Raw genomic sequence first — 11769 nt, 5'->3', positions numbered from 1 at the left:
AAAATTTGAATGTTTTCTCTTTCTTTTGTGTTTGTTGGGTTTCCTCTGGGTACTCCGGTTTCCTCCCTTAGAGCACTAATTGACATTCCCAAATTGCCCAAAGCGTGTAAATGAGCGTGTAAGTGTGTATGTGTGTGTAGAAAGAACATTCTGGCACCATCATGTGGGTGTGTTGTGTTTTTGTCAAGGTTGTTAAACATGGTAGATGTGAACGGAAAGCAAATTGAGGTGTGGCAGAAACATGAAGTGATTCTTTCCTCAGATTTAAACTTAACAATTACCATGAAATATTGACTGAAATATTATTGTCTCAACCGCTTGTTTGTTACTATTAGTAACACAGCTATTACTTTTTAACTGCTCACACCGCACAGGTTTGCTTGTGGATTGTACAAACTTTGCAGTAAAAGAAGGCATCTGTTCCAGTAATAGCAAGAGCTTTCATATACTGACAGTAGCTAATGCAATTTATCTGCCAGAATGTTCTATGGTATCAAAATACATAGAGACCAATTCATTTCTTTCTATTCATAGAGTCATAATGTTTTATTCATATTTGTAAAATTCATAGTACTTACTTATTCACATTAATTTAGATCCTGACATTAAAATAAGGGCCAAAATATAATACAATAATGCCCTTGCCCATTTTACCTTGAGGGCCGACACAGTAACTCTTTAATTTTTTTTGTCTTTCTAGCTTTCTCATGTTGTCTTCTGTACACTCTGTGCAAAAGTTCTGTTCCAAATTGTCATTTTGAAGATCACTCACTATAGGCATATTTACCCTTTAATGTCTTATTGTCTTATTATACCCTTTAATTTTATTGGGCATGGGTAGCTCAGTGGTTAACTTGTTGGAATGCTGGTCAGTCGGGGCTTGAACCTGGATGTTGATGGTTCAAGGCCCGACGCTGCTGGGCTGCCACTGTAGGCAGCCCAAATTGCTGCCGATGCAAAAATTTCATACATTTCCACATTCATATCAAGGTGCTGTCTTGAATTTGATTTTGGTGACTGAGACATTATGTTCAAGGAACCAGTTAAGGACAACTTTTATCAAATGAAAGAGTTTAACTCTATTATGCTGGAAGTAACATAATAAAATGGGAGAATTGTGGCAATGAAGAGATTCTGGCATTGTCAGTCTGTGATTTTTTTTTGATCTGTGCCCAATGTAAATGTAGCATCCTTTTCTGTGATCTTCTATTGTAGTCTATCCACCTCAAGGCCCGACATGTTGTGCTTTTTTGCTTACTATGGCTGTAAAGTGATTATTTAATCTACTGTAGTCTTCCTGTCACCTTGAACCTGTCTGTCCATTTTCCTCTGACTGCATGTGACCAGATGATTTAGTTTTTCCGCGTCATTCTGTGTAAAGTCTTAAAGGCTGTTGTGTGTTAAAATCCCTTGTCAATTATCATTGAGATCACATAACCTGCCACAAAACACTAATGTTAATCTTTGAAACTCACTGAAGCCCTTCCTCTGTTGTCACCCGTCTTCCTTACTTTTTTTTTTTTAGCATTAAAAAGAATAACAAATAGAAACATGTTATAGTGGAAGTATAACATATACAAGATTCAGATGTAAAATTAAGGTACACTGTCAAATCTCCACAGTTAATAGAACAATAGAACGAATGAATTGAAGATATGGAGTATAGCAAGCCTACCAAAAATATGTAAATAAATATGAATATTTAAAGGGGTCATACAGCACTACATGCACTATTTTAAGCTGTTTGGACTGAACTGTGTGTTAGGAGAGTGCGTACACAACCACTCTACGATGATAAAGAGCAGCCCGGTGGTTTTCTTTTCGTTTATTACAGTAACATCCCCCTTTTGAAATCAGGCCAATCACAAATGCCTGTCGATGTGACGCCACACCGACAGAGGACGCTTCTACACAAGTTGATTGACACTGGTGTTTTAGCAAAGACCCGCCCCGAGTGAGAAGAAGCTGTCGGCCATTGTTTTTCGCCGCTGGAGCAAAATGTTGCCTAAGCGAGTGTTGTGTACAGTTGTTGGGTGTAATAGCGAACACAGCAGTCGTCATTCACTACCTAGGGTTAGTGACCTAGGGTACCTACCTAGGGTTAGGTATCTGAGCCACTGAGGACGCAGTGGCTGAATTTAGTTTTTGAAGCTAACGTCCCCGCCGATTTACCTAAATGCGTTCATGTTTGCGATAATCATTTTTCACCAGACTGCTTTATAAACGCGGGTCAATATAAAGCAGGTTTTACTAGGAAGCTGCTCCTAAAAATGGATCTGTACTAACGCTTCGTGTTCCTGCTTCATCTTCAACAGGTGAGTGTAATTTATTTTACTATGACTCTTTGCAGATCGCCTTTCTAATAATCACGATGAGTGCGGAGTGTAAGTTAACTTACACTCTTATAGAACATGGTTATGGCTTCTTCTCTATGTACATCCGTCTCTATATAATCCCTAATCACCCGTTTATAATAAACAATGCATTAAGGTGATTGTCTAGTTGCAAACTGTGTATGTAGTCGGAAAACTATATTATGCTTACCTTTGTTACGTTAGATGGTTTATAACGATGTCTGTCGAAGATTAAAAAGTCATGTAAACACATCAGTAAACACATCGCGTTCGTATCTCTCTCGGTAAGTTTCTCCGCTTTTTGTTGTTGTTGCTCGCGGCAGCGCAACAGCCCGTTAATTCATGCCCATGCAGTGATGAGAGACAAATCGAGTCGATGCATGTCCATTCTTTTAATTTCTGCGTTGTCAGGCGATATTACAAACTTCTGCGTAGGTTCCGTACTTAAATCAAACCAAAAACGACTGAAGGAAACAGGCTCGGGCTCCATATTCCATAGTTTTCCAGTTTGGACTGCATTACCCACAAAGCCCTGCGTTGTGGGCAATGCTTTGTGGGTAATGCAGTCCAAAGCATTGCCCGCACTGGACTACACTTCCGTGGCTATACCCCACGTGTCACGCCCCACGGAACTGGGGGGGGGGCGGGCTCAGCAGAGGTCATGAGCATTTAAATTAGCATGTACTGAAACAGAACAGAGCTAGTTTTTACCAGGTAAAAGTAGTGTTTTTTTTACACAATCCTTTTGAATTTTTAATTAACGTATAATACAAACTTTTCATTAGGACCCTAAAGATCATATTAACATTTAATGAAAAATATGATGTGTAGGACCTTTAACATAATAAATAAATAAATAAAGAACTAAGTTAAAAAAAAATCACAGTTTCATTTATTCAAGGCAGCAACAGGAAAGATTTGTGGTTTTCTAAGGTCTAAAGAGTGCAAGAGGGTCGGCAATAGTTCAGGATATGTTTAAAAAATTTTACAATTGTGGATGTAGAATTCTGACATTAAAAAATAAATGTTGACAATTTATTCAAATTTTATGTATCAGTGGCAGAAAATATAATTATATCTTTTAAAGTGAAAGCCTAAGATTAATGAATAAGATAAAAAATATAAATTTTGAGTTCAAGTAAAAAAGATTAGGAATACATTCTTTCTGTTGGCTACTAAAATTTGCATAGATCTGTGATGTCCACATACTTGCAATTATGGAATTAACTTAAATATGATGCTTGGTTATTGTCATGCATAGTTACTATTTCACAGATTTACAAAATTGCAATAAGAAACTTACAACAGCTTTAATCACTATTGTAAATTATTTAAAAGGAATGGGAAAGTCGTATTTGCCTATGAAATGTCCATATGTAAGCATAAAACCTAAACCATCAAGTAACAATATAAGATATGTAAACTTTATAACGCCACTTGGAAAGAAAAATGTTTCTTTTTATGAATGGTAGTATTAGCATTGTTTCATTGTAAAGCTTTACTTAGAGAAAAATAATTAAATCGCAAGTTAACAATTAAAAAAAACTTTTTATTTTTGAAAATGTGAAATTCCTCTTCTTTACTTTCCTATTACAATAGTTTTAAAATACAACAAACACACAGGGAACAACGTAATTACAGCAAACGAAAAACAATACTAAAGTATTAGTAATATAAGAGAATATATATATTTTTTTAAAAAGGACAAGGACACGAGAGAATAGGTATGAAAAGAAACAAAGAGGGAGGTATTACCAAGGGACACATTTTCTCCAGTTAAAACAACATTATGCAAATGTTGACGTCTAGGCTACGTTTACACTGTCGGGTAAATGCGACCCAATTCCGATTTTTTGCTCGTATGTGACACATATCGGATATGTTCTATCGCATTCCGATATTTCGAGATCGGTTTCAGGCCTCCTTCATATGTGGAAATAAATCAGATATAAATCAGATATGTGCTAATGTGATTGTCGTGTAAACAGACAGATCGGATTTCCTAAGTCATTGTGTTCTGTACGTCATTAAAACTGCGACTTCTTCGCGGTTTAATGACGTAATGTTATTCTCCGGTGGAAGCGCGTGTGGAATTATAACATCGCAGGTGACATGGAAAAGGAAAAGCACCCCCGCCCCCCCATTTAAAACTTATTTGTGTTATATAACATTAAGAAATCAGTATTTGGTGAATGAAGCATATGTGCAGGCTGCAATTGCAATTATGCCGTTTTTTTCATTCTCATTAAAACCATGGAGACGTTTGCGAACGTTGCACATATCGCAGAGCGTCAAGCATACTTCACCTTCGTCTATCTTGGCTAGTGTGGAGTGCAAGAACCTCCCTTTAAGTATGCGCAATGTTTCAGATGGTATGGCAAGTGTAAACACGTGTATCGGATATGAGTCATAGTTAAAAGAACGTGTAAACAGACGGTCAGAAAAATCAGATATGGGCAACAAATCAGAATTGGGCATCGAGACCTGCATTGTAAACGTAGCCTAATGGCTTAAAGAGATTTAAGAAGGGAGATAAATTCCCATAATGAATAGGCCCTTCATCCTCACCTTTTTCTACTCATTTGTGACGTAGGTGTGACGAACTTCCTGGCTGATGCTGCCAGTGGCCGAGAGCGCATTGAAAAGCGTATTCAGTTGAGTGAGAGCACGAGCCCAGAGCGGAGCGTTTCCGGGAAGTAAGAGTTTCAGTAATGGCGGCTGTGTGTGTATGCAAGCCTCAGCTCGGAGGTTTCAGTTTCGAAAATTGTAAAAGGTAAGTGCGGAATAATATAAAATACAGGCAGTTGGCACATGTTATATTTGTGCTTTTAAAGTTGTTTATTTTGCTATTGCGCTGCGTTTTTATTATTGGCCAAAGAAGTTGCTAACATGCTAGCGGTCTGTATGAATGATTCAGCAGATTTTCTTTAAACTAAATCATATTGCGGTTAGTTAGAAATAAATTTGCGCGCCATGTCTATTATATGAAAAAAAAATCTTTCTTTAATTGATCAGATATAAAATATATTTCTGCTTGTTCCTAAGATCAACATAACCTCAGACTGTGCACACTGCCTGTACCGGTGCGCTAGCCGCATGCTATACATTATGGTCACTCCACGCAATGTAAAGCTTCTAGAGGGCCCTTTAGAATTAGGAGCGCTTACTGGGTTTAGAGTTTATTGACTTTTTTTGTGTAGGTTGACTTATGTATTAACAGTAACATGCTTCTAAAACAATAATGTATATGTAATACATCTGTTTGCTTTTTCTTGGTAATTTTTCCATTTAAAAAACTCATAGCGACAGACAGCGGGTGTATCACGTAACGTTATCGTTTGAGCTCATTTTACCCGAAAACACGTTATATAGAAAAGGGTGATGAGTTTTGCCATTTGGGTAATAATTTTTTAGCAGAAGATGACGAGAAACATTTAGTGTCATATTAATTAGAAACTCAAACATGTAGACAGTAAACATTGGACTCCAGGGATGGGAATCACCAGTCACTTCCCGATAAATTATCACCGAGTGTTCTGTAAGTATCACGATTTTATATCCCCATTTGATATTATATTCCCCCCTATTTCTTTTTTTTTATTTTATTTTTTTTATACAATAATAGAATAAATATTTAAAAACATTGAAAAACTATGAAGTTGAACAAGATTAATTAACCATAAATGTAATAATTATGTTCATTTCCCTTACTTAAAAACAAATGGCTGCATTGAAACAATTTATTTACCATAAAATTTAATTTAACAAAAAGATGTTTTTATATACAAGTTATATAATGTATAGAATTTAATTTTCAAATAATGTATAAATTGTACAGAAAATTGGTTTGTCTGGTGCACAGAAATCCAATCGGCACCTAGGTATCGTGATATCATATTGGGAGGTGACTTGTGATTCCCATTCCTAGTTTCCTCTGGACACTCCTAACATGGTCCAGAGACATGCACAGGGGGCTAATTGGTGTTTCTAAATTGCCCATAGTGTTTGCCTGTGTACCAGCCAAGGTCCAGGGTCTATCCTCTCTGGAGCCCTGAGTCACCTGAGACAGGCTTCTTGCCCCCTGCTACCCTGAAAATAATGAGCAGTCTAGAGAATGAATAGGGATGAAGGTAGAAACAAATCCCAGAAGCACTTATTTAGTTACTCAAAATCATAATTGATGAGACAACTAGACAAAAGTGACCAAACTTGAACATTAATTATATGAATAAACTAGATATATTGTTTGATAATACTTCCAAGAATAGGGAGAAAACTTGATTAATATACTGTATGTGGGTTTAGCAAGGGATGCACTTCATTTGAGGAACTTTTAAAAACCTGATGTATACAATTGATTAAATTCATATTTTTTATTAAAATTAGCAATTTCTTCTAAACATGAAGTGCATGTGGATATGGGAAGGTGGTAAATGAAAATGAATCTATGGAGATAGAGAATTATTTTTTTTCCTGTCCTCAAGGTTTTGCACACAAATCACTTGGTGTAGCTGGAAGTAGGGCTCATGACAGCGTTGAGTCCTCTGTATTAGTCGCACTCTTCCCTGCCTCAAAAAAAGCGCTAAAGCTAGTCAAAAATTGTGGTTATACACATGTATATGTTCATGAATAACACAGTAAATGAATAGTGCTTTTGAAAATGTGTAAGTATTTAAAAAAAAAAAATGGAACTGTTTTTTATCCCGGTAATTTCTCTATAAATTAAATTTACACTTTCTCCTAGTTATTGGTAATTTTATATGGAAGTACTTTTTTTGTAAAGACTACAAAAGCTTACTTTCACAGTTAATATTAATTTCTTCATATCTCACTAAATTAAAAGGTTTTACCAGTTTTCTGTAGTTAATATGTTTGTATTATGAACTGTTTGCATTTGTGTTGAAGTTACTGTTTCTGTGTTTTCTTTAGAAATGCGCAACTAGAAAGTAATGCTACTAAGCTTGGATGCAGAATCCCCACTGCACGCAAAACCGGCACAACTATCTGTGGGGTTGTCTATAAGGTGAACATTTTATAACTTACAAGCAACTTTAAAGTGTGGTATCTTCAGATTGTATTATAGTTGTCTTATTAGTATTACAGTCCAGATGATTTATCTGTATATGTTTTTATATATATAAATTCTTCCCCCAGGATGGTGTGGTTCTTGGAGCTGACACAAGAGCAACTGAAGGAATGGTTGTAGCAGATAAGAATTGTTCCAAGATCCACTACATCTCTCCTAACATCTAGTGAGCTCTCAATAACAACCTATGTAACCTTTCATTTATTTGCTTCTCTACTCATATTTACTCCAATATAATTGTGTGTTTGTGTATGTAGCTGTTGTGGAGCTGGTACAGCAGCAGACACTGAGATGACAACTCAGTTAATCTCCTCTAATTTGGAGCTACATTCTCTTTCCACCAATCGCCTTCCAAGAGTTGCCACTGCCAACCGCATGCTTAAACAGATGCTCTTCAGGTGACTAGCGTAACTCTTCCTTTATATACAACAGTTTGCAAAAGTATTATGATTGAGCATATGGTGTATATAACATGGTGATGCCCTAAAAAGTGGTTGTATGAGCAATTAAATAAAGATATGGCTCTATTCTACTGTAGTCCTTATTCTGTAATAATTTGGAGACCAATGATATTGCACTCAATTCTATTCATACCATCTAAATATAGCATCTAAATCTGGTCCAACCCAAATGTTGATCAGTCTACATTGGCATTTTTAAAGAGCTACAAACAAAAGCTATTAACATAAACTTCTGTCACAACATAGGTGTCTTACTGACCTGCCATCTGGGGATTGTGAGTTCAGTAAACAGAAGTTGCCTATGGTTAAGACCAGTGTTTAAGTAATTATAAACCTACTTTAAATGAAAACCTCAACATGCCTGTGGTAATGGAGTTTTTTTTGTTCTTCCTGCAAATAAATGATGGCATCATATGTTATTAAATTGATACTATATATTCCAAATTGTCCTCTCAAATTGTATTTAACTTAACCCTATTGTTATTTTGGTTGTAGTTAAGCATAGTGTCCGCTAGAGGGTGTTTAGCTGGACTGTCGTCCGTTGTCCATGATTAAATTAGGAAAGTGCAAAGATCTTGTACATAAACAGCCCTATGTCTGGGCCATAGCTACATTGTGATGTTTCTGAAACAGTCAAAAAACATCATTATAGATTGATATTCGACTGTCTACACAGCAAATAAATAATGCTGTGCACTACTTGTACTAACAAGTGCCATTTTAATGTAATTTTATAAATGCTCTTGATTCTTCATGTAAATCACTGCATGCATTTTTTTAAATATATATATTTTTACTTTTTTTTTTTTTTATTCTAATCATCTGTTTGTAAGGGTTGTTGAATGTATGAATGTGGGTGTGTTTTTGCAGATACCAGGGATATATTGGGGCAGCACTGGTGTTGGGTGGGGTTGACTGCAATGGTCCCCACCTGTACAGCATCTACCCTCATGGCTCAACAGACAAGCTACCCTATGTTACCATGGGTGAGTCTTGAATACTTTTCTTTTATTTACATGTCTTGTACTCCAACATATCTTGTACTCCAGGGTGTTCTTTATTATTCATCACTCACAAACTTAGGCATTCAACTTGGACTGAAATTCATACCCATGTAAATGCCCAGCAGCAAGGTCACCCATTACTCTGCTCTTTATAGGCTCAAAAAAATGTTATTGAGATACTGTTCCTGTTTTAGGCCTTTTAGCAGGCTAATGATTAACTTTTTGAAATGCATGCATTGTTAAAAGGACAAAGATGGATTCTTTGGGGGGTGGGGTGGATTGCACAGTTTGTATTTTTTAGAAAGGGGCAAGATACTGTAAATATAACATTAATAAAAGTCAAACTTAACATTATTAAAAACTTAATGTTTTTTATAATCTGTTTTTCTATGTAAGCTATGTATTGCTCCAAATTTATCTACTTCAATGCTATCTACATAAGCCTTCTTGCTTATGTAGCTGTTGTGGAGCTGGTACAGCAGCTGTTCTTATGCTATCTACATAAGCCGTCTTGCTTACAAAGATGCTGACAAGCTGTTGATAAAAGTAACAAAATTTATCATTTTAATTTAAAATAGCATTTAAAACTATTGTGATTAGTTAATATGATCAGGGAATGCTGTTTTAAATGGCTGAGCTTTTAACAGTTAACAGTATATGAGGGTCTGGCCCGTTAATTGACGAGACCAACAGTGACACGAGGCACTGATTTTGAATGAGAGGTGTGGTCAGCGTTCCAATTTAGGCTGTAGCTTTTCACAGGGCCTCAGGTCAGGGCTCTGTATAGGTCACTCAAATCAACTCTAGAAGATCAAAATCTTTACAGACACGTCACATCAAGTTTAGCAAACTAAAAAAAGCCATCATATATCTCTACTTTTAAATTGAGGTACAAAGTAAATGGTGAGACATGAAAATGGAAAAGAAACTATTAAATGGTAAACAAATTACTGTGACGGGAGATTTTGTACACCAAGCACATTATACAGGTAAAGGTAAACTGCTTGTTGTAAATTATTGCATAACATAAAAAAACAGGGGATGTGGCAGTTGAAACCAATTTTAAGTCTACTTTCACTCTTCAAGAAATGTCTTTTATACATCCTTTTCTCTCATAAGTGTGGTGGATATTATCCACTTTCACAAAATGGGCTAATCCACAGATCCCTGTACAGTTGAACCCAAGTTCCACTACATTTATGTAATATGAACACAGTCATGGCACAGAGACCTTAAGCATGGTTTGAATTAAATATGCAAGCCCGTCATACCCAAACACAAAAGTGGACTGACATTTAGAATGCCACAACACTGTCTCTTCCAGTATTTTTATTTTTCTTAACATACTTGTTTCCGTCGCTAGTGATATTAATTCATAAGTATTCAAAGTAGGGATAACTATCGCAAGTTGCTGTAGACAACGGGATAATTAAACTTGATCGTATATAGTAAATCGAGACGAGTTGCATTAGTTAGTCTAATGTGTAAATTTATCCATGCTCAAGAGCTGGAGTACAACCATGGTTGCCCTTATCTTCTGTAAAAGGTGACACCACTTTAGCTTCAAACTCATAGGTTTGAAGCTTGTCTTCAGATCTTCTCAATAAGTGGCTAAACAACTTTCTTTCTCTGATAAGGTATTATGGTTCAGATTTCATTTGGTAGTGTCTAATTTGTGTACATGTGATTAGGCTCTGGATCCTTGGCTGCTATGGCTGTGTTTGAAGATCGATACAGACCTGACATGGAGGTGGGTCTTTTTCTTATTGGTCTTTTGATCTGCCTTTTTCATACTCAATTAAGGACTTCTTAAAAATGATTTCTTTGTTATAGGAGGAGGAGGCGAAGCTTCTGGTGCGTGATGCCATCGCAGCTGGTATATTCAATGATCTGGGCTCAGGCAGTAACATTGATTTGTGTGTGATCACCAAAGGCAAGGTGGACTACCTGAGACCACATGATGAAGCCAACAAGAAGGGTGTTAGGTGAGTCATTACTATATTCTAAGTACTCAATTGTTAAATTTTTAATCTTGAATGCTAGTGTTTTGTTTTTGACACTAAAAGAGAAGGAGGTCTTCTACTTGTGTAATTCTAGCTGTTTATACAGATAGCTTTTACCTATTGCCTATTCCTGGCTTGACCAAAAACCGTGCTTCTGTGTCTACCAACGTCCTTTGCAACCCATTAACCATGGTGTAAGGATTTCAGTATGCACATGTGCTGATCTATACCAACTTCTTTTCTTTTTTTTCTCTCCTTCTCTTGCAGAACCGGTGACTACAAGTACAAGCGAGGCACCACTGGTGTTCTGACCTCATCAGTGACCCCAATTCTGATGGAAGTGGTGGATGAGTCTGTGCAGACCATGGACACCTCCTGAAGCATGTTGTATCTCATGAATGACCATGTTATTCCACTGTTTACAATAAAATATGTTGTAAAAAGCCTTGATGTGAGTCACTTTATTGATAATGGAAGAAGAACAAACCAGATATTTTTGTCTGAGCACAATTAGATAAAATGTGTCGTGGTATAATTGTGCTAGAAAACATTTGACTTTTCGAAATAATTTTTTGTCAGCACAAAAACTACTGTCACTAAAGTACATCAATTAAAAGCAGCACATTCGATTATAAACATGTTTAAGCTAAATGAATGCTGTCTTTGCCCAAATTGTGATTAGCTACTATAGACATTAACTGCTATTGTTAGAATGGTAGAGTGGCCAGAGAGTCTCATCAGACCTGAGAATTTAGTTTCTTATGGTCTGAGAGTCATTTAGGTGCCTTTTGGCAAACTCCAGGTGGGCTGCCATGTGCCTTTTATTAAGGTGTGGCTTCCGTCTGGCCACTCTACCGTATA

General features: G+C 36.4%; 1 protein-coding gene across 1 annotated transcript; it reads left to right on the top strand.

Moving 5' to 3' along the window:
- The first annotated feature begins 4994 nt into the window (after positions 1-4994).
- psmb7 (proteasome 20S subunit beta 7) lies at positions 4995-11356 on the top strand. Its single transcript, XM_053479275.1, has 8 exons — positions 4995-5127; positions 7284-7377; positions 7509-7606; positions 7698-7838; positions 8772-8887; positions 10597-10655; positions 10739-10890; positions 11176-11356. The coding sequence occupies exons 1-8, from the start codon at positions 5066-5068 to the stop codon at positions 11285-11287; spliced, it is 834 nt and encodes a 277-aa protein (XP_053335250.1). The 5' UTR covers positions 4995-5065; the 3' UTR covers positions 11288-11356.
- The last annotated feature ends 413 nt before the right edge of the window (positions 11357-11769 follow it).

This window comes from Clarias gariepinus, chromosome 19 (assembly GCF_024256425.1).
Source record: "Clarias gariepinus isolate MV-2021 ecotype Netherlands chromosome 19, CGAR_prim_01v2, whole genome shotgun sequence".
In the NCBI taxonomy this organism is placed as follows: Eukaryota; Metazoa; Chordata; class Actinopteri; order Siluriformes; family Clariidae; genus Clarias; species Clarias gariepinus.
Note: the sequence above shows the minus strand (reverse complement) of the source record. Positions and strands in the feature narration are given on the sequence as shown.